Source organism: Ictidomys tridecemlineatus, unplaced genomic scaffold, assembly GCF_052094955.1.
Source record: "Ictidomys tridecemlineatus isolate mIctTri1 unplaced genomic scaffold, mIctTri1.hap1 Scaffold_87, whole genome shotgun sequence".
Lineage (NCBI taxonomy): Eukaryota > Metazoa > Chordata > Mammalia > Rodentia > Sciuridae > Ictidomys > Ictidomys tridecemlineatus.
Genome location: NW_027526114.1, coordinates 248,237 through 274,569, shown reverse-complemented (window position 1 = coordinate 274,569; position 26,333 = coordinate 248,237). Strand labels below are relative to the sequence as shown.

The 26,333-nt window shown below is 34.7% G+C and overlaps 1 protein-coding gene across 6 annotated transcripts in view; it reads left to right on the top strand.

Moving 5' to 3' along the window:
* Positions 1 to 26,333, top strand: part of LOC144374771 (adhesion G-protein coupled receptor V1-like) — a 73,033-nt gene that overhangs the window by 36,820 nt on the left and 9,880 nt on the right. For 3 of the 6 annotated variants that reach the window (XM_078037508.1, XM_078037507.1, XM_078037509.1), the window contains 9 exons: positions 4,486 to 4,708; positions 5,038 to 5,237; positions 9,299 to 9,445; positions 11,839 to 12,094; positions 13,530 to 13,732; positions 15,512 to 15,688; positions 16,056 to 16,238; positions 18,520 to 18,699; positions 21,777 to 21,933. In XM_078037508.1, the coding sequence (XP_077893634.1) occupies positions 4,666 to 4,708; positions 5,038 to 5,237; positions 9,299 to 9,445; positions 11,839 to 12,094; positions 13,530 to 13,732; positions 15,512 to 15,688; positions 16,056 to 16,238; positions 18,520 to 18,699; positions 21,777 to 21,890 (1,503 nt within the window). In that variant the 5' untranslated portion in view covers positions 4,486 to 4,665 and the 3' untranslated portion in view covers positions 21,891 to 21,933. Of the gene's footprint in view, positions 1 to 4,485; positions 4,709 to 5,037; positions 5,238 to 9,298; positions 9,446 to 11,838; positions 12,095 to 13,529; positions 13,733 to 15,511; positions 15,689 to 16,055; positions 16,239 to 18,519; positions 18,700 to 21,776; positions 21,934 to 26,333 lie in introns of those variants that run through there. The other 3 variants (XR_013434078.1, XM_078037511.1, XM_078037510.1) reach the window with 3 other exon arrangements.

Here is a 26,333-nt window from a genome sequence, read left to right as displayed (position 1 = left end):
TAATAGGCAAACTTTCTAAAAGAATTTGTGGGAAATTCTGCCAGAGGTTTATTAAGGAACCCATTGTGAGGTCTCTTTATTTCTTTTGTTTCTGTGACTTGAGGTTGTGGAAGTATGAAAAGATTTTAGGTAATTATTCAGAGAGGCTTATTATAGATCCCCTGAAAGCTGAAATTATGCATTAAAGAATGTTCGGGGGCTTTCTTATTTTGTATGTGTCAAATATTTTATTAAAAATATTAGATTGCTGCCATGACTGTGAGGATCACATATTTTATTCTGATTTATGACTTTACAGAGATTATTGGGTAGTGATTGAGTTCTTTATATGGAAGGGGAAGAATGAATATAACAAAGACTACAAGGACATATAAACTCATATTGCCCTTTACCCTTCTCTTTTTTATTAGTTAATAGATGTATTTTACATGCCAATTATGTGCCAAGCACAGAGGTAGAACCTAGGGAAACAAGGGTAAGCAAAATTATATAGTCTGTCCTTATTTTGAAGAAGTTTAGCACATAGTAGGGAAGAGAGACATCATACGTAGCACACAATTTTCTATCCATAAACAAATAAAAAGAATGGAATATTGTACTTTCATAATACAAAATGGGGAAAAAATGACCTGGTCTAAAGAGAGAACCAGAAAACTTTCTTAGTGAAGAATTATTTAGCTGAGAACTATAGGTTGAGTAAGAGTTCATGAGACAAAGAATTGAGCATGAGATGGGCTCCAGGCAAAGGCAGCAGCATGTACAGAGGTCAGGTGGTTATGGTGAGTGGTGCTTTGAGGGAAGGACCAGGAAGACCAGTGTGACCCAAAAGAGGCAAGGAGGAGACATTAGTGTGGGGTGTAACCAAAGATTAAACAGATAAATCATATGGGGACTTGAAAGAGTTTTGTCTTTCTTCTAGAAGTATTGGGGTATTTTTTATGAGAAGGTGAGGAAGAAATATAGGGAGACAAGTTATAGAGAGAGAGATGGGGAGGGAGGGAGGGAGGAAAGGAGAGAGAGAGAGAGAGAGAGAGAGAGAGAGAGAGAGAGAGAGAGAGAGAGAGAGACACTGTGTGTTTGTTTTAAAGGGGAGCTTTTTGCTGTCATGGTAGAAAAACTTAGAGGCTACTAAGAAAAAGTATTTGAAGACACTCTGGAGACACATACTTTAGACTAGGCTAGCTTGGAAAGTGGTAAGTGATGCAGGTGGAAAATAGGTTGGTGATGCAGGTGGAAAATAAGTTGGTGATGCAGGTGGAGTAGATTGATTCAGATATCTCATGAGTTAAATCCGGAAGAGTTGATGGTCAGCAAGATGTTTGGGGTAGGTGAGAGAGAGGTTGTCAATAGCCTTCATTTCTGCAGGTAATGGAAACATGATACAACAACTATCATGGAGGTGACATGGGGGAGGACTGTGCCTTTCTGGGACAAAGATAATGAATTTGGTTGGGATATGTTGAGTTTGAGATGCCTTTGAGTAAATATTATTGGTTGGAGTTTAGAGGAGAATCCTTAGTCACAGATAAACAATGGAAGTCACTAAGTACAGAGGATCATTTTAGTATAGGCTGAGATAGAATGGTTTAGAAAGAGACTATGTAGTATGAGAAAAGAACTCAAACTGAACCTTGTTGAACTCCACTTTTTTAAAGGGCTGGTAAGGTATTCAGAACATAAGGAAATCTATAGCCTTTAAAGACTGAATGTTTATTATGTTCCAGGGCCTAGTTAGCACCCCCTCTTTTAAATCTCACTTAAACCTCAAAGCTCTGTATACTGCTTGGAAGGCTCCTTAACCCTCTTTTCTTAGTCTCCCAACTGTTAGCTTCACCAAAACTATGGCCTCTGGACATCATCCTTTTTGGAAATCATTTGGAATAGATGGTTGCTCTCTTCATCTCTGTTTAGTCTTCATGAGAAGTCCAGGGCACATGGAGGTGAAGAGACTTTGATCCTCATTTGGTCTGTACATCCTGTAGATCACACAAACCCTTATGTTTAGGCCAGATGCCCTGTCCCACCTCCCTCAACTCCCCACATGCTCCCATAAGGCCCTGTGGAACAGATAGACTGTTATCTCAGACCTTCCTCAAAATCTTCCCTTCTCCTTACGCTGGAACTCAGTTCTCTCCTCATGTTGCTGCTTCCTCTGTAGCTCTTCCTGGCCACACTGTCTCTTACTGTCTTCATTCTTAAAGTTAAGAATACTTACTTTCTACCATTCATTACTCAAACTTCTCTTTATCTACACTTCTTAAACTGTCTTATCTGGTTGCCTTTTTTTGAGATAACTTCTGCTTTTTTTATTGTTTTGCTAAATGGAAGAAGAGTACGAGTACTAGTTACACTTCCATGTCCCAGAGTAGAGATGTAAGATTTTTTGTTATCAATTCTCTGACCCAATTTCCTGCTTTTGAAATGTTATAAATGTTTACTTTCTGAGGAAATACTCATTATATGTATATATAGATGGTCCTTGACTTAAAATGGCTGTGCTTAGGATTTTTCGTTTTTGACTTGATGATGGTGTGAAAGTGATATATATTCAGTCAAATCCATACTGTATATTTTGAAATTTGACCTTTTCCAAGGCTAGTGATATGCAGCATGATTGCAATGCTGGGCAGCAGCAAGGAGTGCAGCTTCCAGTTGGCCCCATAATCACGGTGCAAACAGCAGAGATTGCATTCTGTGTGGTGTACTGTAGTCAACCAGTTATATGAGACATTCAATATTCAATTATAAAATAGACTCTGTGTTAGATGATTTTGCCCAACTGGAGGCTTTTTCTGAGCACATTTAAAGCAGGTTAATCTAAGCTGTGATGTTCAGTGGGTTAACAGTATTGAGTGCATTTTGACTGATGCTATTCTCTACTTATTATGGACTTATCAGGACATAATTTCATTACAAGTTGAAGAGTATCTGTAAGTAGATTTGAGCACCCATATTTTTAATGTGAACATCACATTATCAACTTGTTTCCTATTCATACCAATCTGATTGAAAAGTGAATAGGGAATATCTATGAAGGTGGAGAACCAAAATCAGTGGTGCTCGGATCACTCTAGTTTTGATCTTGGTTGAGACTGTGTCAGCTAAATTTGAGGGCTTTCAGATCCATTTGAGTTTTATTTTTTTTAATATCTCCAGTTTTATAAAGCTTTATGCAAAATATATGGATAGTTAAAGATTCATGTGTGTTAATAAGACTTTTCTTAGTCTTTTACACAACATTTACAAACTATAATAGTACTTAAATTAATTGCTGTAAACAAATATGGTCAGTAGTTCTTGATATGTAGGAGTAAGAATATGGGGTTTGCCACTATAACTTATGGGCTAACAGTTTAGAAGACCCTCATAATTTCTGGTCCCATGTGCTATTTTAACACTCAATCAGTTTTATTTGGGAGTTTATGTTCCATTGAGTTTCTCTAAGTGCTGGAATTTGGATGTTTCTATATGGACCCCCTACCCACCTTGGCCAGTATTAAGCCTCAAGATTGTTTAGTATTATATACAACATGTATGCCCTCTTCCTTCCCAACTTCTGTAGATACAAATATGTGCCATTGCTTTGAATTTAATAAAAATACACTTTTCTGATAACATTTCAAAAAGAATTGGCAGAATATACTTTAGGAGTCATGAATTTGTTCATACACTTTGGCCTAATAACCTTGAATAATTTATCTATTGAAATAATAAAAATTCTGTCTTTACTTAATATTGGAAATGAAATGTAAAACAACAGATAGCCAATGTAGGGAAATTATTAAATATATCTTGAAGATCAACCATACATATTATTATCTATGCATTAAAATTATGAATTTATATACTACACAGCAACATATAAACATATAATCCTGTGTAAAACTATAAATATGGGATAAAATTCTTAATTTAGATTTTTTATACAATTTTTTACTATTTATAACTGTCAGATATAAATTAATATAGTGACTAGAGAGGAAAATATAAAAATTAAAACATTTACTGGTGTGATTATGTATATTTTTTACTTTAAAAAATTACTTATAGGGGCTGTGGTTGTGGCTCAGTAGTAGAGCACTTGCCTAGCATGTATGAGGCACTGGGTCCCATCCTCACACCACAGAAAAATAAATAAATAAAGATATTGTTTTCAACTACAACTAAAAATATATATGTTTTTAAAAAGTACTTATAAATAGATATTGAGATAGATTTAAGAATACAAAACCCATGTGAGTACTACCAGACAGTGTTTTCATTTCTCTTAAATGCATGTGGGTGCATTGTCCAGCTGGATTGATCGTTCCACAGCACTCATAAATTATTATTTATATTTAGGTACTTTTAGAAATAGCATTATATTTACTTAATTTGAGATGTCCAAATGGAACTTTGGGAAAAGTTTTGCTTTGGAAATGGGGGAGACAGTGTATGAAAGAGTTCACTTTTCACCCCAAGATGCCTTTTCTTTCTTTCTTGCAGTCCACATACTTGTACTTGGCCAAGAAGGGTCTGCTCTTTACTGCTGGGATTAAGAGCTGGATCAGTTCTCATTTGTTCTGGAAGCACGTTCTGCTCAGGATGCATATTCTGTTACAGTAAAGTCCCTTAATTCAAGCAAGAAATTAATTGCTGTTGTGGGAGCTTCCCACTCACACATGTATGAGCTGGCCTACATCTCCAGCTAGTCTGACTTTATTCTTAGGTAGGTCCAACACTTATGCAAGGTGTCTGTATGCTCACTAAAATTTCATATGGCATCAAATTTCTAAGTGTCAATGACTGAGGAATATATAAAATATAACAGCTATTTTTAAGCCAGAAATAGAGATGTTATCCATTCTCTAATATGAATTCTATGAAGTTCTTCAGTAGTATATACATAATTTTAATTAAAAATTTATTTATGAAATGTGATTCTTCCAAAACTTTAATATTACTCAGAGTAATGTGTTTCATGAGTAATCTAGTATGTGTGTATTTTAAATTTGTTGTCGTTAACTTATTTTATGTACGCTTCTTATGCTATTTCAGGTGAACTGATATTTGAACCTGGGGACAGAGAAGCTACAATATCAGTAAATATTCTTGATGATGTAGTTCCAGAAGAAGAAGAATCCTTCAAAGTTCAGCTTAAAAATCCCAAAGGTGGAGCAGAGATTGGTAGCAATGGCTATGTGAAAATAACTATTCTGTCTAATGATGATGCCTATGGAGTTGTTGGATTTGCTCAGGTAATGATATTAAGGATTTTATACTCGTAAGTCAAAGTGATTTTGTTCATTCTCATTTATAAATTAGGACTTTTCTGCACTTGGTGAGTGAGTCATACTCCCTGCAGCTGTTCTCTTTTCCTTTGCCATGGCTTTATCCCCTGTTCTGCATTCTAAGGTAAATTCTGCTGGCATCTTGGAATTTGCTGTCTTACACAATGGGGCCTCTGGATCAACTTGTCCTAATTTTTTTGTAGTTATTCTTTTTATTTCAATTTGAAATTAATTGTTCTTGGTCCAGGAGTTTGGCTCTGCTGTTAGCCTTTTTACCAGAGGGCAATGATGAGACAGACTGTTTAATACACTATACACTGTGTTGTGTCATACATATCACATAAAATATTTTTATTGTGGGGAGGATGGAAGAGAGATATAACTATATGTGCATTGCACACATGCAGATGTCTTGTCTTGAGGAAAACCAGCCATGCTAATCTTTTTAAATATATTCCCCACACAGCCTTTATCAGCTTTTGCCAGTGAGCAAAAGAACAGCCATTCATGTTGCATCATGTATTATATTTGCCAGGTGTATTCTGACTTTTGAACTAGAGTTATATGTACAGCTATTATCTCTCTTCCTCTGAAATCTTCTACATATAAGGAAAACTTAATTTATATTAGCTTAAATGTTAAGAGCATGTCCACAGAGAAAGAAGTTGGAGATTGTACTGTGTCAATAGAGGTCCTTTCCCTTTCTCTACTTTGTTAGTTCAAAATGGATCCTTCATTGGTTGTTTGAGAACTGATATTATTATTTGGGCTACTGCTTTTTATTCATGTCCAGTTAGGGACAGAAAGATACTTTATATCCCATTTTGATTAAAGAAGAAATTTCCCAAAGCCTCTCAAAAACTTCTTATCTCTAATTGACCAGAACTGGGCAACAAACCTGATCAGTTGGTTTTTCATTTATTCCATAAATGCAGCAGATATTTAATAAACACTATGTTCTGAATATTCTGCCAGATGTTAAAGATGTCAGAGAATGAAACAATAAAAATCTCTACCTTCATTATCCTAGAGGGGATCAAGGAGACACTGACAATAGGCAAAGATACAATAAAACATGTACTATATCTGACGGTGCTAGTGCTGTTGAGAAGCATCTGGCAGAGAAGGCATATGGAGCATGAAAGAAGGGGTGTGGGTTGTAGATAGGAAATATAAAATAGAATGGTCAGGAAGGGCTGTATGGAGTTTCAGAAGGGCATAGGCCTGGAGGGGTTGAAAATTGAATTATATTGACATCTGGGGTAGTAACAGTTCAGACAGGGACCCATTACCAAGAGGAGAGGCCTGCAGTGCCCTCTTGTCCTTATAGAGCAACAAGGAAGTCACTGGCTACAGTCAGTGTAGCAGGGGAGATAGGTCCAGGAGGCTAGTCAGGGGCCTGTTATCCCAAGACCATCCATAGTTTTGATGATTCACTGGGAGCACTTAGTGTTGAATCATACTCATAGCTATAATTCATGAAAGCAAAGGATACAAACTCAAAATTCTCCATGGGGAAATGCTCATGGGTGAAGTCAGAGGAAACCAGGTGTAAACTGCCAAGAATCCCCTCCCAGCAGAGTCTCACAGGACATACTCATTTCCATAGCATCAAGTTGTTACAACATGTGGAATTTTGCCAACCAGAGGCTCACTAGAGACTCAGTGCCCAAGGTTTTAATTGGCAGTTGGTCATGTGGTTACCATCTGACTGGCACATACCAAAATTCTACACTTCCAGAAGGAAAACAGATGTTAGTTAATCACATTTGTACAAATAGCTTGGGCACAGGGAGCAACTTGAGAGCTCTGGGAATAGAGAAGGGTGTGGTGGTGCATATCTTATCATTCTCTCAGGAGATTAAGGCAGGGATATCAAAAGACAAAGATTCTCCTAAATATCCTCTCTAGAAATAAAAAAACACAAGGGTTTGGGGCATAGATCAGTGGTAAAGTATCCTCGAGTTCATCCTCCAGTACCCAAAACAGAAGTTCTGAGAATGGTGGGAACCCTCTTGAAATTCATATTCCCAAACACTAGCTGAGGACTAGCCTGTGAGCTGGCCTTTTTAGGGACAACAATCAGGACTGCTATGTCAATATTTTTGTACACAAGTCCCTTATTTAGCATCGTACTGAGTTTGCCCTCTTAGAAGCCTTTGGAGGGGTTAGGGTAGAAGAAATGTGTGACCTGATTCATTGTAAAAAGAATGCTCTGACTATAATATTGAACACATACTGTGAGTAGGAAGGACACTCCCACAGGAGTGTGGAGACTATTGCAGTAATTCAGGAGACTATTGCAGTAATTCAGCAAATAAGCAGAGCTATGGGAAGCATGAATTTACCCTTCCCCAAGATATGAATAACTGTGAGAAGAGCAACATTGGGGGATGTAAGATGACAAGCTTTGGACATTCTAATGTCCTCAGTCAGTTGTTTGCAAGGGTGCTTCAATGATCATGTCATTGAATGTGGAGGGGTACAGAACATTTCCACAGCCTTTGCAGGACAACAGACAAGTATGTAGAGCAGAACCCTCATGTTCTGCAGCGTGTGTTCATCTTCTTACCTTGAAGCTGTTCTGCAGATAGAGAGCACAGACTATCCTCAATTGTATGGGCACGGTAGATTCCACTTTAGGAACCTTGTTTAAAAATTGTCTAGAGACACTAAATCACTGTGGTGTCACCATGCCAGGGTAAGTGCCCTGGATTCCTTTAGTCCTTTCAGAATTTCTCAACACAGCTCTTTTTTGTCTGGACAGTCTCCTTTCAAGATGAGGTGTAGTAGATGACAAGAACATCTTGAATATTTCTGGCTACATGAAGTCCTCATTTAACTAACCTTCCTTTATGGAAAATATAGAGCCAGAGAGGATATTTTTTCTTTTAAAAAGGCATTATCTTTTCTGAATAAATTATATGCATATTTTAAAATCAAGGCATTTTCTTCAGGAATGTTTGCCTTGAGCAAGATTTTATTACTCTGTAACATCTGTAACAATTTGTTAAAATACTGTATGAAGTATCACTGTAGGATAGGATCTTTACTGAAATTAGCATTCTAAATAGAAGCTTTCATAAGCTTTAAGAAATTAATGGGGGAGTCTCTTTTCAGATTATCATAGTAAAAAGACATGAAAAATCTTACTGGAAAGAAAAAATCTTTAAAACTTCATATTTTTTTCTTATTACCCTTGAGAAGCCAAGGATATATTGTAAGAAGGGATTATCTAAAATATTCATTTGAAGGAAATTTCATTAAATGGCTGGCAAGAGATCTTCTGTTGTGTGTTCAGTGAAGAATATTAAGTCACAGAGGTACAAATTAATTTGGGAAAATGGTAAGAGGCTAGGAAGCATAGGTGAGAAGAAAGAAATTCTAATATAAAGCAAAGGAAGATTTCTGGCTGGTAAAATAGTTGTAAGGTTTGTGAGGTAGATATGAAACACCATGAACAGAAATAGGTAAGAGGATGTGAATTTAAGTATAAAGTTACATTTGCAAATGATTGGAAGGAGCACCTTCATTCTTACGATGGGCTGCACTGGGGTGGGAGCTGGAGACCTTGTAGGTCCAACAGATTTTACCATTAGGAAGAATATACCTAGAGGGATTGCCAGACCTTACTCTGAGGGAAAGGCTTCTTGCTCACCTGACTCCATGTCCTTTCCATTCTACAAACTTTTTACATGTTATAAGTACTATTTTATAAAAGAACATGCTTTCTGATTATCAATTTAATAATATGTTCACTCAACAAAATTTGAAAATATAGAACAAAAATAAAAATAATCCTATAAAATTAAATCTTTATTGACTAGTATTTTATCTACTTAAACCTGTATGTTTAAAAATAAAATCATAGTAATTCTTACTTTACTATTTTTAACTGTTATTTTAATTTACTGTTTCACATTGCTTATTACCATGAAATCTACAAAAGCATAATAACATGAAATAAAGAAAAGACTATATTTAGATGATTTCAAGTCAATCCTTGTGACTTTTGGCATATTTTTCAGAATTCATTATTTAAGCAAATAGAAGAAATGGAGCAAGATAGCCTCATAACCTTGAATGTTGAGCGCTTAAAAGGCACATATGGCCATATAACTGTAGTATGGGAAGCTGATGGAAGTATTGATGATATATTTCCTACCTCGGGAGTGGTATGTAATGTTCAAAAATTGTAGAAGACACATACAAATTATGATTACTGTTGATATATGAGACCAGATCCTGCCTCAGTGATGAAATGTCAACACTGAATTCTTACAAATTACCACAGAGAGAAATACAATTTGAGGTTAGTTTTGTTGCTATGGTTATTGTTCCTTTTTTTCTACAAAACCCAAATTATCTGTAAATAGTTATCCCTCTTGAGGTTCAATATATCAAATTTTTAGTATTACATTGTCAGAAAGATAAAGCCACCCAAACTGTGGATGGAAACATGTTATTAATGTTTAGATAAAATGGGAGGGCTGGTAAGTATGAATAAGCCTGGGTAAAATAATCAACCTTCTGGAAAAGATATATCAATGGTGTATAGTGATAGAGGTTTGGAACATGGGCAGAAGGTTTATTTGAGTTGCATTCATAAGAAAAAGAGGAAGAGAAGAAAGTGAAGGGGGAGAAGTTGATCTATGGGCAGTTATAATTGAAGTTGATCCTGTGGGAGAGTTCTGCAGTCAAGCTGATCCTTTGGAGTCATTCCAGTTTTAAGGCTGAACCATTGTCTTCCCCATTTTTGTAGTTCTTTACTTCATGCCACCTTTTAGTGGGGCATAATCTTGGGTGAGACATTTGCTGCATGTAAGGACCATTCCCAATGAGGAGCACAGAAGCTGTTGTTCCCAGCAGCTGTGGGGTTGTATGTCCCTAGAAGAGATGTGGGTAGAGGATCACATTAGCATTAACTGGAGGACAGTATAAATTTGGAGCTCAGGTGCAAAAGTGGAATCAGGATGGCCACAGAAGTAGATGACTCACAAAAAGAAGTTTCAGGAAGCCTCTTGTCTGATGTACAAAATGGGTTGTCTCCTTAGCTTGCCTTGGGTTTTATACATTAGTCAAGTTTTTTGTTTTGTTTTGCCCAAATGCTTCTCTGAAGAATTATTTTTAAAAAAAACTTTTATGGCAATATCCCCCAAAAGGAAAATTGATTATTATAGTCCACATTTCTAGTTTCATTTATTTTGAAAGGTGAGTGGAATTTCAGTGTATTAAGAATGTTATAGCAGGGCTAGGGTTGTGGCTCAGTGGTAGAGCGCTTGCCTAGCAAGTGTGAGGCATTGGGTTCGATCCTCAGCACCACATAAAAATAAATAAAATAAAGATACTGTGTCCATCTACAATTAAAAAATATTATAAAAAAATCTTTAAAAAAGGAATGTTACAGCAAATTCCATTGAATTTCATATTTACTTTATGCAAGCTACCAAGACTCTAAGTCATATTTCTGAATTACATATCTCCAATTAAGATTTCATATAAAAGCATGATTAAAATTATTTGTAATTTAGTGCATAGTATTACCCAAAATGTATGCTATATTATTGAAAGAATTATTTTGCTCAGGAATAAGAACTTTTTTTCTGTAAGGGATAGATAGTAAATATTTTAGGCTTTCTTAGCCATCTGTTCTCACTCACAACTAGTTTGCCTTTGTTGCACAGTTTTGCTAGATGATATAAAGTAGATAATGTAGGCAGTCATAGACAGCATGCAATTGAATAAGCTTGGCTGTGTTTCAATAAAACTTCATTTATGAAAAATGGATTTGGCCAGTAGGCAGTAGTTTTCTCACTCCTGATTTTATTAATAAAGCTCTTGGGTTTATATCTTCCAGTGCCTTCCCTGAGTGACAAGGTGCACGTCAACAGGGGTAGATACATAGGCTTGTAATACCAATTTGAATAATTGTGGTTTGTAGCCATATTGTTGGAGAGTGGGTATGAGGTGGGCATAATGGGAAATAGCATTCAAGAAGCTGACAGAATTCCGGTCAACAGGGACTTCAGATGCCTTTAAGCAAATTAGGATCTGTCTCCTTAGACAATGGAGACAGAGAAGGAGAGAAATGCTCTCCCTCTCTCCCTCTCCCTCTCTCCCTCTCCCTCCCTCCCTTTTTCTCTCTCTCTTTCCTTAGGTTGATTCATTGTTAAATGTTGCTTCTATCTGGAGTAGCAATCCTGACAAAAATTCTATAGAGAAAAATGTTTAAGCTGTCATGCCGCCTTCTTTTATTTTTATAGAACTTTACATGTGTTATCTAGCAGATTTTCAGAAAGACTTTGTACACTAAATTAGAAAGAAATATAGGCTCCAGGATATGACAACTTGACTATATGATTTATTAGCTTAGGTTTAGAAATGGTTTACTTTTTCTTTTTCCTACCATTCTTATTTTTAATGTAAAAGTTATTTATTTGTATAATAACATATTGTTGCTAAACTCTTTGTTAAATTATATCATAATTGAAAGAAAATCAAACTTTTTAATATCCTTACGGCAGAGTGATAATGACAGGATAAATAAAATCTTTCTCTAAAATTTTAGATTTCATTTACTGAAGGCCAGGCACTGTCTACAATTACTCTAACTGTTCTTGCTGATGATATACCAGAGTTATCAGAGGATGTGATCATAACACTAACCCAAATTGCCACAGAAGGGGTTGAGGACCCATCAAAAAGTGTTACTATTGATCAGAAAAGAAACAAGTCCGTAATAACTACTCTGCCCAGTGACTCTCCCTATGGCTTCGTGGGCTGGCATGCCAAGTCTCTCTTCACCAGAGTAGCAGAGCCTAAAGGTAAATTCAGTTACATATTTTTCAGGCTTTAGTAAAAAATGAATTTACTTTTGATGCTTAAAAAAATGCAAATTTCTATTTTTATATTACTTTTCCAATTTGACAAGTCATAGCCATTTTTGTTCTTCAAATTTTATGATCATGTGACTACTTAGCAATAAGGTTTTTAAAAATACTTTCAATTTTTAAAGATATACTATCATGGTAAAAATGTTAACAGTTTAGTGAAGTCATTGCAGTAGAGGTAACTGTTTTTTATTTGAGTTTCTCTTCATTGTTTGTTTTCCTCACCCACATTTTCTCTCTACATTTTTAGTACTTGTATGGTGCACTGACAACATAGTGAGAAGCACATCGTATCAATGTATAAATTGCTTAATCCAAAAAATTAATGAGAAAAAATTTTATACTGTGAGGTGTACATTGGTCAGTCCTTGTTATTTTTCTTTTAAGTGCTGAAATCTTCACCTAAATAACTATTTGTATTGTTGGATAAATATAATTTTATGGATGAAGGTCATTTGATGTATTTTTAAAAAGGGTTAAACATAATATGTATTTAGAGTACACTGTGAGATGATTCTAACATTTTCAGATAACAGTGTGGATATCCAACTTTCAAATATCTTTCATTGGAAGAGTTGATGGGAAAAAATGACATGTAGTATTTCCTGGGTCTTTATATTTCCATGTGTTCAGAACTGAAACAATAGACTTATGATAAAATAAGCCATTTATTTTTTTATTTAACACACATTTTTGAAATACCTAGCAATTGCCAGGAATATCACTGTGGAATTTGGAAAGAAAGACACAACATTAGTCATTAGAAATTCATAGACCTGCAGGTGAATATTGACAGGCATTTTTACTGCATTTTATATGACAAATTAATTTTTTAAAAATCTAAGAAATGAAATAAAGTGTAGGTGTTGTGAAATAATTTGAACCTTGAGATAGACACCTCAGTATATGAACTTCAGTATATGCTCAGAATGAGCATTCCATAGAAACATTGCCTTTACTCTTGAACATCCCATGGATCACTCTTATTCTAATGATTAGTCATTAAATGATGTCTTCATGTATCTCACTAATTATTTTCAAGAATCTTTTAAACATATAACCTCTGTTCAACTTTACATATGCACTTCCCTAAGACTTTCAGCAATTTCAATATGACACGTACAACACAGGAAGCTACGTGTGGAATCAGAGCTGAGGGATTAGACAGAATACTAGGAATGGATGGTGATTTTCAGCACAACTTTGGGGACAATGGACAGAATACTCCTTGGGAGTATGTACTGTATTTGTTTTAATTGTTTGCTTACCTGTTTAAAAAGATAGTGCAGAACATTCCACTGTGAGTACTTGAAACAACATTGACAGCAAACAGAAAAGCATACTGACTAGAGGCATGTTTGTCTCATAGAGAACATCACCAATCTGCAGTTGTACATTGTTCAAGATAAAGGGTTCTTTGGGGACATTGCCATTCACTTGAAGGCGAAACCCAATTTCTCGCTACACACAAATAATCAAGCTATTGAAAATAAAGATTATGTACTGCAAGAAACAACAATAATAATGAAAGAAAACATAAAAGAAACTCATGTGAATATTGCCATTTTGCCAGTGAGTATGGATGGCAATAAATGTGCTAGAAAAGAAAAGAAAATGCTTTTCAATGTAAAATTGTGATGTTCTTACAGGTAAAAATCATTTTTAATGATCCTTTTAATATAGAAAATGTGAGTAATTTTTCCACCTAAATAAATATTTAATATGAATAAATAAATATTTTATAACTAGCTTACAAAAATGACAAATTTGAGTGAACTTTGAAACATTGTATTTGGATTAATTATTTGCCTGACTGTCTGTACTATTATGTTGATTGTTTAGTTGCTTTAAACTAATATCTAAAAAAATGGAACAATTTAGTTAATTTTATTGTTGGTTTGATAGGGGAATAATTTCATTTCAGGGTACAATTACTTGAATCCAGATTAATATTCAGATGGCTTAGGTCTACTTTTTGCTCTGTATATCTATATTTACATATTGAAAGAGAGAAAAAGAGAGAGAGAGAGAGAATGTGGAAAAATCTATAATGATGCACACAAAAAAACTGAAAGTGGCAATAGTTGTATTAATGTTATAATTATTGGGGCTGGAAATATAGCTCAGTGGCAGGACACTTGCCTAACATGTGGCAGGTTTGATTCCCAACACTATGCACTTAAATCAACTAAGGTATTAATAAATAGTACATTGTAATATTAATAGCACTATATGTTGATTATTATACATGTCTATATTATTAGTAAATGTCATTAGTTTTCCTACTAGTAGTGACTTCTGAAGAGGACTGTCTGGGAAAGATACAGGAATAGAGTAGGAAGGTGGTTTCCTTTCCCTTTCTACATGTTTTCTTTTTATGTTTTGAAATTTTATTTCATGTTCAAAAAAAATAAAAACCTTTAAGAATGAATTAAATATAGTATTACATCTAGATTTACAGGTCTAGAACTTTCATTTTTAAAGGAAAAGTAAAATTTACTAAGCTTCTCTTAGAATATTATATATGAAAGGCATATTCAATACATGTTAAAATTGAGGGATAGGTCAGGCATGGTGGTGCACACCAGTAATCTTAGTAGCTTGGAAGGCCGAGGCAGGAAGATTGCAAATTCAAAGGCAGCCTCAACAATTTAGTGAGGCCCTAGGCAACTTAGTGAGACCCTGTCTCAAAATTAAAAATTTTTAAAAAAGGGCTGGGGATGTGACTCAAAGGTTAAGTGTCCCTGAGTTCATTCCCTGGTACCTCAACAATAAAATTTGTGGAATAGGTTTTGAAAACTTATTTATTTTCTAATGAGAATGCGCATTCCATAGAAACATTGCCTTTAATCTTGAACATCCCATGGATCCTGAAGTTGTCAGTGAGAATGTATACATTTGAATATGAATCTTTTTGTGTGTAATAGAGCTGCCCATTCATGTAGATGAACTCATTTGTTCCATACTGAAAAATATCAAGTTTCCAATGCAAATTAAATATTTTTCTTTCAAAATTAGCTGGGAGTGATGGTTTATTCTTTTTGTAATTGTGTTTTTAAATAAATGACAGCAGAATGCATTACAATTCTTATTACATATATACAGCATAATTTTTCATATATCTGATTGTATATAAATTATGTTGCCACCAATTCGTGTACTTTGGGTGATGATGTCTATCGTATTCTACCATCCTTGTTAATTCTTGTAGTTCCAGCTACAAGGGAGATTGAGGCAGGAAAATTTCTTGGGCCCAGGAGCTCAAGACTAGTATGCTCTACATAGTGAGACCTCACCTCACAAACACAACCAAAAACAGAAAAGCACTTTTTCTTTTACCCCACCTCCCAGGATGATGCTCCTGAGTTGGAAGAAGGATTTATCATCATCATCACTGAGGTAAACCTGATGAACTCTGACTTCTCTACAGAGCAGCCAAGTGTACAGAGACCAGGAATGGAAACAGCTGAGATAACGACTGAGGAAAATGATGATCCCAGAGGAATTTTTATATTTCATGTTACTAGGGTGAGTTGAATTTCATATATTTATAGTAATGTAGAAGCTCATCCCTGATGATTTGTTCAGTGTTTTTGTATTTTCTGCAAAACAATTGGCTTTGCTTGTAGGTATTTTAAAATAGATGAACAGCCAAATTTGTCTTTCAAATTAATTCTTAGTTCTCTTTGACCAGCTCAAAGGATTCATCAAGTTTATTTTTTGTGAAATTTCAGAGTAAAAGTTCTAAAGACCTGTCATGCCTATTTCCGTTCTATTAACTTATAATTTGAAGAGTGAAGTATGAGATATAAGTGGAAGCAAACAAGTTACAAGATGATGATTTAGGATAGTTGCCCCTTTTGTCTTACTTTTCAACATGTGTTCTTTATTCAAGGATGTTGGTGGAGTTATTACTGCTCATGAGGTGCCTCCACCCTTGAACTTTCTTCAGGTTCCTGTAGTCCAGCTGGCTGGAAGTTTCGAGACAGTAAATGTTTATTGGAAAGCAATACCAGGCACTGCTGGCCTGAAAGACTTTAATCCATCTCAAGGGATTCTTGAATTTGCAGATGGGCAAGTAAGTTTGTCATGAACATGTTAGTATTTTTTGATTCTTCTTCAAGAATTTTATAGGTATCTACCAAATGAGCATGCATTAATGATTGCCAGTTGTATTATAACTCTGAATGTTTCTGTGTCAAGTCAAACAGATATTATTAATAAATGTGGGCCTAGGAAGAGAAATTTAAGAAGCAAGAATTACACCCCTTTTTTTAATACTGGGGATTGAACTCAGGGGCATTTGACCATTGAGCCATACCTCCAGCTCTATTTTGTATTTTTTTTTTAGAGACAGGGTCTCACTGACTTGCTTAGTGCCTCCCTAAATTGCTGAGACTGGCTTTGAACTCATGATCCTCCTGTCTCAGCCTCCTGAACCACTGGGATTATAGGCACTGTGCCTAGCTCACCCTTTTTTGAACTTCCCCACCTGATTCCATTAAAAACCAAAAATTCTAAAACAGTATAATGATTGACTTAGAGGTGCCTGCAGTGTATAAAAACCTACGTGATGAACTTGACTGTATTTATGATCACAAATGCTTTTATTCTATTTCTTATTTTTAATAAAGGTTAAGGACAATTTTTTCACAATATCTTTTATTTTATTTTTATGTGGTGCTGAGGATCGAACCCATATCTCATGCATGCTAGGCAAGCACTGTACCACTGAGCCACAACCTCACCCCCTCTATTTATTTCTTAATGTTTATAAATGCATATTTTAATTTAGAATTTCCAATAAAATTTTTAAATATTAAATTTATGTCTCAAATTTACTTTATTTTACTAAAACCTGAAAAATGAATGACATTCTAGACTTAGGTCTACCAAGCTTAAAAATTACAAAATATTCCCAAAGTATTATAAATTTTCTAAATTGGGTATTTTGTAATATATAAGAATGAGATATCTTTATAATATTTTCCATGAAAAGTGGAAAAGGCATATGCACAACCATGAAAATATTAGTAACTTCATATAGCAGAATCTATAGGTAGCTTTATTCTTGCCTTGACAAATCTGCATAGTATTCATAAACTTATTGGTTGCCCCTAGGGGCTCAGGAAATTCTGTTAAAAAATAAGCATGCAAATCTACATTTTTCTACACATAGAGACCTATTATAGTTAATGTTTTCGAAATAGTGAGTTTTTGTTTTCTATTATCAGATTTAGAACTTTGCATCATTTCCTATTAACATGGAGGAGTAAATGTTAATGTTAAGTACATGAGATTTTTACATTAAAAGCAGAAACTAAAAATTGATTTTTCACCAAAGCAACCTTCCAACTTTAGTTATGTCATCAGTAGTAATTCTGAGCACATAGTTGAAGTCTCATCATTTTCCAACATCCTTAGTATCATCCTGATCCTTGAAGTCCACATCAATATGGAAGACAGTCTGTATCCTGCAGTACCAATTTGAGGTGCACACATTTTAATGCGCTTCCATTTTACCTTTTGATTTTGTTCAAGCTTTCGTTTATCTGAGTGTGACATCTAGATTTCTTGCTTCTCTTTGTTGTTAAATTAAAGGTTTTAGGTAAAAAACTTCATTTTCTGGTAAAGATCTATATCAAAGTATTGGAATTTACCTATGGCATACAAAAAGAGACTTTAAATATTGAATATATACCTAGTATAGTTTATGACCACTAGGGAAATCATAAGGTGAACCAAGTTTATTTATAAGTTTATAAAACTTTTAACATAAACTCAGAGAAATGAATTAAATCCTGATTTTTAAAAAATCTTAAAAAAAACCCAAAATCAAATTTGGCCTTTCTTCCTGCTTTTCTTTTCCCCTACATTAAATATATATATATATATATATATGTATTTGAAATCAATAGCATTTATATGAATTGCAGAATTCAATTATAATTTTTATTGTTTCATTTGCTTTCATATAATAAAACAAAGCACACTAGGTTGTATGTTTGTACAATAGTTGTTAGAGCATTCATAGCACTTATAATATTTTTTCAAGATTAACAGTTCTTGTTTTTTCTATCTGTAAATATACTATATTTTATTACATTTATAATGTTTTATCTCAAAAATAGCAGACTGTAAATTTCTGACTTTCAACTACTATAAATATCATGATTTTAAAAGTATTACAAATCTAACAGGCAAAATTATTGCTTCTTTCTTTTGTGTCATGTTTCTAAGTTTCTATTGAAATATATATAATGAAAAATTATTGCAATATTTTCTTCCCCTCCTCTCCCTCTCTTCCTTCCTATCTCTATTTTTCTCTTCCTCTCTCCTTTTCTTCCTTTCTTTTGTAGGTTACTGCAATGATACAAATCACCATAATTGATGATGCTGAGGTTGAACTCAAGGAGTTGTTCAATATTTCCTTAATCCATGTGGCTGGAGGTGGCAGACTGGGGGATGATGTTGTGGTAACTGTGATTATTCCACAGAATGATTCTCCACTTGGAGTATTTGGATTTGAAAAACAGACTGTAAGTTAAATATATCAGGGGAGTGTGAAATTCTCATATAGTTCTAAGTAGAAAAGTGTCTATTACTTTTGTTTTGAAATTCTTCATTACTCTTCCTTTACAAATCTCTCTTCAATTATCTTTTGAGTTTGTTGTTAATTTAGGGGCCAATCCTCCAACATATACATACAGCTTGATATAATGTGAGCTCCTAACACCGGACAATTACAGAGGGAATGCGATTTCCTATTTATTGAGTATACTAGAACAAGAAGTACTTTTTGTCCATACCTTTTATTTTCTGTGTATTCTACAGATCACCATCCTGGCCACATAACAGGACTGTCATGGCCTGAATGTGGCATCCCAGGATGGGTTTAGTTGATGAGGGAATTTTCCCTCAGTTCTGGTATGCTGTCATGTTCTTCCCTTTCACTTCTCACTTCTCACTTGGCTGTTTTCTTCCAAGACCTGAAAGAGGGAGTTCACTTATTATTGGTTCATCTTCTGAGGGAGGGAAAAAAGCTTCTTATGATTGGTTAATCATAAGAATTAAATATTTGTGTGGCATAGCTTGGCAACTAATATTAAAGTATCACCATATCTCAAAGTACTATGACTCTATCATAATTATTATTACATGATCTCGGGGCCATAATTATTATGATTTTATCTTTTAAAGGAAATTCCCAGATGAAATATTCATAAAGATCCTTAGCAACTTTCCTGATTACATATGTCATCACTCCCTTTATTTAATCATTTATATTTGATCATTGTGGATAATTTTCAGTGATTAAACTGCTTTACTGCCCCTTGTCTTTACTGTCCTGTGCATGAAAGGCTAGACCTACAACTTACCTCTCAGAGCTGGGCTTTTCATACGCTCCAGAATTAAAATAGAGCTTAATAATTACCTAATGATTTGGTCAATGAAATTTCAATTTCATTAGGAAATAGGAACTATAAAAGGAACAGAGCACAGTTTTGCTGTGGCTCCATGAAACTCTCTTTCTTCCTTGGCAAAAAACTGCACAAGTGTTTCCAAGGAGTGATGGGTTGGCAAAAGAATAGCTGTGATTATCTCTCAGACAGCATTAAAGTCTGAAAAAATAAAACAAATTTAAAGAGGAGAGTAAAATTTTCCATAATATTAGTATCCTAAGAGAGACAGCATTAATATTTTGTGTATTTTAAACCACATGGAATTCTTTGCATATTTTAATATGTATGAATAAGTAACTTAATTTTTTAATAAAATTCCTCTATTAGCTTATGAGCTTAGGTTAAAATTTCAGGTTTAGTGTTGAAATCTTCAGGTGGTAAAACCTTAATGTTTTTGCTTTGGAGTTCATCACACTTTTGGAGTTGGATGTTGGATATTGCGTTTTTAAGTTTCTTTTCCCTATATGGAAAATAAAGTTATGCTACTATTCATAAGTAATTTTTGCTTATTCATTTTATCTTAACTTCTAACATAAACTTTTGTGCTCTAAACCTAATTGAATCATGCCTGGAAATAATATCTTATCGAAATAGCCTTAAATTTCCAATTTGTCTTGAGATTCACAAGTGAGATTCAGGTTATTCAGTCTGCAGTGTATAATTCCTCATAACTGTTATGTGGAGTAAATGAGTTCATGTACCTGGGATTTCTTTACACTAAGTGTCAGTTGCTATTTTTATTGTGTAGAATGAATAGCTTCTTGGCAGCTCTTTCCAGCTGCTTTCCTTATATCCCATCTTTTTTTTATTGAGAAAGTCCCCAATAACATAGAGTTTATCTTTTAACATGTATATAAACATACAACATTGCACACATAGTAAACATTCTGTTAGCATTAATTGTGCCACAGATTAGACTGAGAACTGAAGAATATTGAGGAAAGATTAGTATTAATGTGTCAAAGTTCATAAGCTGCTCATAGAATAATGCAGTATATATGCCAAGACACTAGGAATATCAGAGATCTACAGAAATCTACATATGAAACCCAAACTAATGTTATATCTGTGGAATCAAAACCACCACATGTATACAATTGATTTATAATGGATTCCTTTCTTTTTTCTTTCTTAGTAAATATCAGTCTAAATATCAAACTACTTTCCAGGCCCCCTTTTTGCCAAATATGCATACACATCTGATTTCTGAGTTTCTGTGAATCTTAAAAAAAGCAAAGTGTATGAAGAACTGACAAATAATGGAAATTCAACACATATCAGTTAGCTCCAAATCTCTATTATTGGTTTGAATGCAAAGTCTCATGGAAAACCAACCAACCAACCTATATTTCATGTTTGTTAAGTTTGTATCTGCCTTAAAAATGGAAGCATTGTGTTATTTTGCATTTGCACTGAAGGTGGATATTGTAGGTTCAATTCAGACTTTATTTCACTGAGTTAACATATGTAATTCATTTGAATTACTTATTTTAATAAGGACTTCTGTAAAAAAATACTGGCAAATTAATGTATTGAATCTCCTCTCTTTAAATCAAGTTAAACCTCTTTTAACTAAAAACCTCTTTTTACTAAAGTAGGTAAACTGCAGATAATTGAGAGGACAGTTTGAAGTCTGTATTATGTGGGGAGCCTGAACACCTTTACAAAAAAACCCCTAAATCTTAGTTTCTTCCCATAATATTATTATTTATACAGGAGTCCTATGCCAGTATTCCTAGTTGGCTAATTGTTATGGATACCTTATCTTTAACTGATAACTCAAGTATCAGACTCCTTCTTTCTCTCATTTAGGTCCTAGGAATCCTCTCTATTCACCTGACACATGGGAAAAGAGAGAATATGGAGGATTGTGTGGAAGTTTATGGCCAGAGTGTCAGCAGCATATGTTGCTCCTAGATATAATCTACTCACAAGAATTCAGTGGCTCCATCTAGTTGCAAGAAAAGATGAAAAATGCCATGTTGTTGAGTGTCTAAAAAGGATAGGAAGTGGGGTGAAATATTTTTCTCTGCCATGATTGTAACATTTCATGAATTGAATTCTAAATTCAAAAACTGCAGTCATCGTGAAAAGAAGATTCTGTTTGTTTCTTCTGTTATTCTTTTTATGTTACTGGATTTTCTTTCTTTCAGATAATGGTCAATGATTCCCTGTTTTCTGATGACAATTCGTATGTGACATTGACATTTGTTCCCAGGGGGAAAGGGCGCCGTCCAACTTCGGTGGACTGTAGACGAGATAGCTAAGGATAATCTCAGTCCTTTAAGTGGGACACTTCATTTTGATGAGGTAATGGCAGCATGAGGACTCCTGTTATATTTCTCTAATTTGATATTTATAATTTGTAGTTTCTCTAATTTTGTCTAATTTCTCTTAGCATAATACTACTGTGAATTTATATGATAGTATTTAATACATCTGGAATATTTTGAAATTCCCTACACTGTGGGGAAAAAATATTCTTCTCTGAGGGCTGGGGTTGTGGCTCAGTGGTAGAGCACTCTCCTAGCATGCATGAGGCACTGGGTTCGATCCTCAACACTACATACAAATAAAATGAAGATATTGTTTAAAAAATTCTTCTCTGAGAGAGAAAGAGGGAGAAAACTCCCAATTCTGCTGTCAGATTGTTTAATTCCCACTCTATTTCTATCCCACAGCCAACATCTTACAGTTCCTTCTCTGACTAAGGGCAAAGTTCTGAGTATGCAAAACTTTTATACTGAGAATAGGTTGATTGTGTCTCATATTAATACAATCTCGTAGTCTCAGCTTTACAAATGCTTGAAATTTTTAACATCCCTGTACACTTTGAGAAAAAGATTGATATTATAGCTGCTCAGAAAACTGAATCAAGATACATAATTTAAGAATGGGAAGCCCATTACAATCCTTTCATATGTATCTCAGCCCTCTACAACAACAAGTGAAGGTGAAAGGTTCTGTCTACTTTACTTTGATGAATGAACAGGATCTCTTTGACCATATGATTGGTTTCTACAACTAGTAGAACCAGAAACTAGGGGTCATGCTTTTTTTTTTTCTTCAGAGTTTTCACAACCAAAGAAAGAAATACAGTACTTTCTTTTGGTTTACTAATAGGCGAATAATAAATTAATTAGTGATGCCCTCTGACAGACTATTTGCTCCTTAAATATTACCATTTTTGATGTATTGGTTGCTCTAATGGCATTAAATTTCAGGTGTTGCAGATATAGCATCCCTTTGTTTCTCAGAATCTAATAAGCTGTGAGTCAGGAAACATCTAGGTTGCATACCTTAGCTATGATCTGAAAATTTCTCACCTAGCATACAAAAAATTTAAAATTTAGAAATGAGTCATGAATTTCTGTGAAGGTTTTCCTTGGTAATAAAGGGCATATTTTTCTAGTTACCAGGTTCCAACTGCTAGATGTACTTCTCAGGTGATTACAAAGGGTTTCTGGTTTTGAACATCTATACCAAATGGAAAATAATGTTATATTTTCCCCTATTGGGTAAAGCCATTCCTTTTCAGAGCACAGCCTCAAGAAGGATGGATTTATTCCTGGATTTGACCCTATTTGCTAATTGTTTGTCACCAGTCTTAAACAGGTTGAAGGTTGAGTTTCCTTTATGTACAATTGTATAGCAGCACCACTGTTCTTGCATATCTAGTTCTAAGGTATCCATATCTACAGGACAGGGGTTCTAATTTGGTTTTGACAACCCCTGCAGTCTTTTCCTGGTCCTGCTTATGGCTACTACTACACAGGTGGATCTCTAATCCCACAAATAATTCTCACAGCAATGCTCACTTTGACAATTGAGATACTAGTCTACAGGGCAGCCCTAGTGGTACCATAGTTAACTGTATAATAGCTTCCTGGACTGCCTTAAAATGTACCAATGACTGTGAGAGTTACTCTTCCCCCATTTACAGGGAAATTCTCTTTGTGATCTTTTCAGTTCTTTCTTGGCACTAGAGAAGTCACTTCTGACTATGTCTTTCTGCATGAAGGATATCTGAGCTCCATATTATTATAGAAGTGTGCAAGCCTCCAGGACTGATGAATGTCCACAGATGATATGTCAGTAGGTCTTTCCTGGTGAGAAAGTTATGAGATTCAGGGCCTAAAGGTTTTGGAGAGAGTACTCCTTAGATCAACATCTGTTTAAGTAGAAGTAGCAGCATTGTGCAGGGTTGAAGGCAAGCTATGATGGAGTTTTGAACTGACACTACCACACACTATAGCTTGCCTTCAAAAGGGACTAACAATTCAAAGTTTTCCTGAGTTTTAGAAGCGTTGAGTTTCATAATTTTGTGTTGTGTAAGTCACCACGAGTGAACTATGCCAGAAAGAGGATCTGACCTACAGGAGAGGTATTTCTTCAGATGAGCCAATTTCCAAAGGAGCCTGAAGATGAGAGTTGTCTGTCTGAAATACTCCCAGCACATGGGGTAATGAGTCCTTTCTTGATGGGATAAGATCTCACTGGACATCAGAAAATCTACATGGAGATCTGGGGTAGAGCCATGCTCAAGAAAAGCTTGCTCTGAGAATCTCTCCTACTGTTTTCCCTTGGTCTTCTCTGAATAAGTATAATTTTTCTGCTAATTTTGGTTCTTTTCCCTCTACCCATTCCTGCTTCCTTCCTACCTCTTCAAAAGATTTCAATCCCAAGAATACTATTATTTCTTCCCTATCTTGTACTTCCTTTTAGCTCAATAGTTTCCTAGAAACTTTGCTTTCAATGTAGCCTGGAAGAAGTAAAATGGCCCCTGAATAAAGAACAAAGGAAAGGAAACACACAGAGAGACTAAATTTAATGCTCTGAGACATCACTGTGACACAAATAATTTTTATCTCCACCTTTTCCTTTGCATTCTGATTTTTAAAATCCCAACTTATTCTGTATATTGCTGATAAAATTTTCTGCAGCTTGGATCCTACTGTTTGTTGCTTCTGGGGAATGTTTTTTTTAATTACATTTTTTTGACACTGTTATTCTTAAATAACATCTCTTAATTTTCATCTCTTCACTCATGCAGTTCTTTTTAGTGTTACTTGTACCTATTTTGTAATAGATGAACTTTTTTTCATTTTTCTTTTTTCTTTTTAGATACACATGACAGCAGAGTGTATTTTGACTTATTATACATATATGCAGTATAACTTATTCAGGATCCCATTCTTGTGGTTGTACATAATGGTGTATTCATGTATGAACATAGGAAAGTTACTTCAGATCCAATATATTCACTTTTTAAATGTTGTTAGGACTTCTAGGAAAATGTACATTCCTGCTTGGGACCTTATTAAGTGTACTCACGTGAAGTGTGTAATTCCTGGGATTTAACACATCACTCCCATTTCATTCACTCTATGCATAATGTAAATTGTAGGATCAGAATTGATGTGAAGAGGAAGAGCTGAGGAGAGTAGGACCACAACAGCTTTGCATTTTATGGCAGCCAGTTATTGTGGTAGGTGTAGTCTCTGTGGCCTGGAGTTCAGAGACCTCAGCAAATGGTCTTAATCCTCTGGTTCTCCATGTTATTTATGTTCAGGCTGGGGAATGTATATGTGCCATTTAGTCAACCCTAGATTGATACCTCTATAAGAGAAAATTATGCCTTGAATTTAGAAACCTTTTCTCACTTTCTTTTTCCTTTGTTGTCAGTATAGGTCCCTTATGGTGTCTATATGTGCATTTGAAGAAGGTGCATCTCCCCCAATCAGCCTGCTGCCAGTTTAACTTAGAAGTCCCTTCCCCCCATCTTTATATTTTAATTTGTTATAAAAATATGTGTCTTCGTGTAAACCTCAATCAATACAGATGGATGTGAAAAGAGTAAAATCCCCATGAATTCTCCTAGATCTTGCTTTACTACTTACCAGAGGTAACCACTATTGACAGTTTCTTATATGGCATTCCAATTTTTTTTCTGTGCATATTCAAGCATATGTATCTTATTCTTACACAAATGGAATTTTAGTCTGCAATCTGTTCTGTAACTTGCTCTTTTTACTTTAGAATTTATCTTAAGCATTTATTTTTCATACTAATGCAAATTCGCTCCACTGAAGAATTGGTTATATATTTTCCACTGCATTGATTTCTGTCAGTATTTGATACTAACACCTTTCTTTGAGAGTCCTCTGTTTCACCATGGCTTTTATAGTTCTGGTATTTCTTATTTGTTTCTCTGCATTTTACATTTCTTCCTCAGTGTTCTCTTTTCCCTAGTTCCACTTTCTCAAGGATTTATGTGCTGTTGCAGTTTTCTGTCACCTATACTCATCTACTTTACTCACTTTATAGTCTTAATTCTCTTGTGATACTGGGAGTAGCCACCGAAAAAATAAAAACTATGTAGAGTCCATAGCTAGTTAACTTTGATTCAAATCTTCACTCTTCCATTTGCTAGCATGTGATTCCAGGAAAGTTCATTAATTCTTCTCACATTTGGTTTTCTAATGCAAACCAAGGACAAGTAATGCTGAACTTGAATAAAGACTATAAGGATTACATGATGTTATGGTTGGAAAGAGGCTAACCAACCCCCTAACACTTAGAAAATGCTTTCCAAAAACCTTTAAAATAGTTTTAAAGTCATTTAGAAAAATTCTAATAAAATATCAAGTTGATACCTCAACTTAATACAGTAAAGCTCAACTTCTTTCTACATTGTATGATCAAAAATT